Raw genomic sequence first — 2160 nt, 5'->3', positions numbered from 1 at the left:
CTCAATATTGCATATAAGAATTTTTAACAACAACAAAAAAAATATTTACAGAACAAAGCGTCTGTACCCACTGCAAGCGAAGCAGTACTAGCATATAATGGCCCAGAACAAAATGAAATGCCCATAGGAAAAGATTCATTCTAACCTTATCTAAATTTACTCTCAGTCAATTGTCCAGTAACAATCCAATACTCCCTCTTGGTAAGGCTGTTCCAGGGAGCCAGATACTCAGGTTATGAGGGGAGAGTCAGAGACAGTAACTTTTGGCTTCCCTCTTAATGTGCTAATAGTTGTATCTAACAAAATATGCAATTCTTAGAAAGGTACCACTTCTGATTTCTTTATTATCTGTAACCCTTGGAAACTAATCATGTGAAACTACAAAATTAGCAAATGTCTTGAAATCTGCATATAAAACATAAACTACCTCTAGTTGCAAACTCTCATTTATTAGTGTACCACTCAATATTTAAAAAAAGAAAAAAAGGAAAAGAAAAAAAGAAGAAGGAAAACGGCTCCAAAGCTATTCTTTACACCATTTACACCATTCTTTACAAAAAAGAGACGGCTCCTTCTAACTGCACCCACCCACACCCCAATCTCAGAACATTTCACTTAATTGTCTTGGTCATGGACGTTTCCAAGATGAGATTTTATATTTTGCTCCCACAGCTTCTGGCTATCAGAAAAGCCATGCTTTCCTTTATTAAATGAGTTTGGTCCGGCTGATGTTGGTGTGTCCCTTCCAATATTCTTCATGCTCATCTTTGGTTCTGGAGGCATTTCTTCTGGCTCACTATCTTCATCTCCATTGAAACCTGCTGCTACCGAAAGAGTTTTTGGAGCAAGAGTTGGAACTGTTTCCTTAGGACTTGCTCCGAGTCTAATGGAGATGGCGGATGCTTTCCTTGCCGTCTGACTACCTATGGCAAATCCAAACTTGGACATCTTTCTAGGCTTTGTTGGGATGTCTGCAGCTTTGTCTTCAGCTGATCGCTTTTCAGTGCTGCGACTGGAACTTTCCCCTCCATTACTGGAAGAAACAGTCTTAGTTTTCACTGGTTTTTCTGCTCCTTCTTCAGGTCCTAGGGCAGCTCCGGCTCCCTGAGGCTTCTCAGGCTTCTCCTCTCCCACCTTCCCGTCCGCCATCTTCCTCATCGCGGCCTCCCACTGCAGCCCGGGCAAGAACGTCTAAAAATGCACTTTTAAAGGTAAAAAAGGGGAAATCCAAAACTTGTCTTATTTCATGTTAGATGGCAGACCATATATTTAATGACAGATTTGAAAAAGATTTCTTCCTCTTCTATCCCTCCTGCTTCTCACCTTCCTGTGTCCAATATTCAGTTGGGATGACAGTCATTTTAGTAATATTCCTCCTAACACAGAAGCAACATCATAAGACAAGGGCCTTAAAATCCCTAATATAATTAGAAAGCTCTTCAACACAGGTATAACTTGAAGACTGGGGATATATTCGACAGTTGCCTGCAGTTACTGTACATTATTTTCATCATGTGAATCTTAAAAGGTGACAAGCCCCTTTTCACATGACTATATATAGTCTATCATCTATCTACATCTATTTATCCATCATCTAATTGTCTATCTATCTATCTATCTATCTATCTATCTATCTATCATCTATTTCAATCATTTCTATTTAGCTATATATCATTCAAATGTGAAATGGGAGTAATGAAAAAATGGCTTATTTGATAAGGTGCTTGTCTTGCAAACATGAGGATTTGAATTTGATTCTACAGGCCCATATTTAAAATCTGTCATAGTAGAAAATGCTTGAAACCTCAGTTCTGGAAACCTAAAATAGAAACATGAAACACAAACCATGCTTGTTATCTTACTCCTATGCTCATATAAACCTTACCTATCCTTCTTTTATAGTCTTGACAACTGAATCAGAGAATGACAGGTTCACAGGTCCCTGAGATAATCTACAAACTTGAAAAATAAAGACAACCTATCTCTACATGAAAGGCAACAGAAAAACCTAATCTGAATAGGACCACAATGAAGAATTACTCCTCAGATCCTTCTAAACATGATAAGTGAGAGTTAAAACTGATGAGGACAAGTAGGACTTGCCATTGTTCTCATTTCATGTATGAAGAAACTGGGGCACATGCTAAACAGCTTCCAGAG

The 2160-nt window shown here is 38.4% G+C and overlaps 1 protein-coding gene across 3 annotated transcripts; it reads right to left on the bottom strand.

The window, feature by feature from the left end:
* Nucleotides 1-615: 615 nt before the first annotated feature.
* Nucleotides 616-1149, bottom strand: LOC114609470 (PEST proteolytic signal-containing nuclear protein-like). Of its 3 annotated transcripts, none has more exons than XM_028753833.1 (2): nucleotides 873-1149; nucleotides 616-800 (listed from the first exon to the last, which is right to left on the bottom strand). In XM_028753833.1, the coding sequence occupies exons 1-2, from the start codon at nucleotides 1147-1149 to the stop codon at nucleotides 616-618; spliced, it is 462 nt and encodes a 153-aa protein (XP_028609666.1). The 3 variants fall into 3 exon arrangements, with proteins under 3 accessions (XP_028609666.1, XP_028609667.1, XP_028609665.1); XM_028753834.1 differs by having other exon boundaries at nucleotides 616-824; nucleotides 921-1149; XM_028753832.1 differs by having other exon boundaries at nucleotides 616-1149.
* Nucleotides 1150-2160: the final 1011 nt, after the last annotated feature.

The sequence above is a fragment of the Grammomys surdaster genome, unplaced genomic scaffold (assembly GCF_004785775.1).
Source record: "Grammomys surdaster isolate TR1022 unplaced genomic scaffold, NIH_TR_1.0 125973, whole genome shotgun sequence".
NCBI lineage: Eukaryota > Metazoa > Chordata > Mammalia > Rodentia > Muridae > Grammomys > Grammomys surdaster.
Note: the sequence above shows the minus strand (reverse complement) of the source record. Positions and strands in the feature narration are given on the sequence as shown.

Bases quoted from the DNA above. Each gene is read 5' to 3' on its own strand.
- LOC114609470 (XM_028753832.1), bottom strand. From the start codon at position 1,149: ATGGCGGACGGGAAGGTGGGAGAGGAGAAGCCTGAGAAGCCTCAGGGA.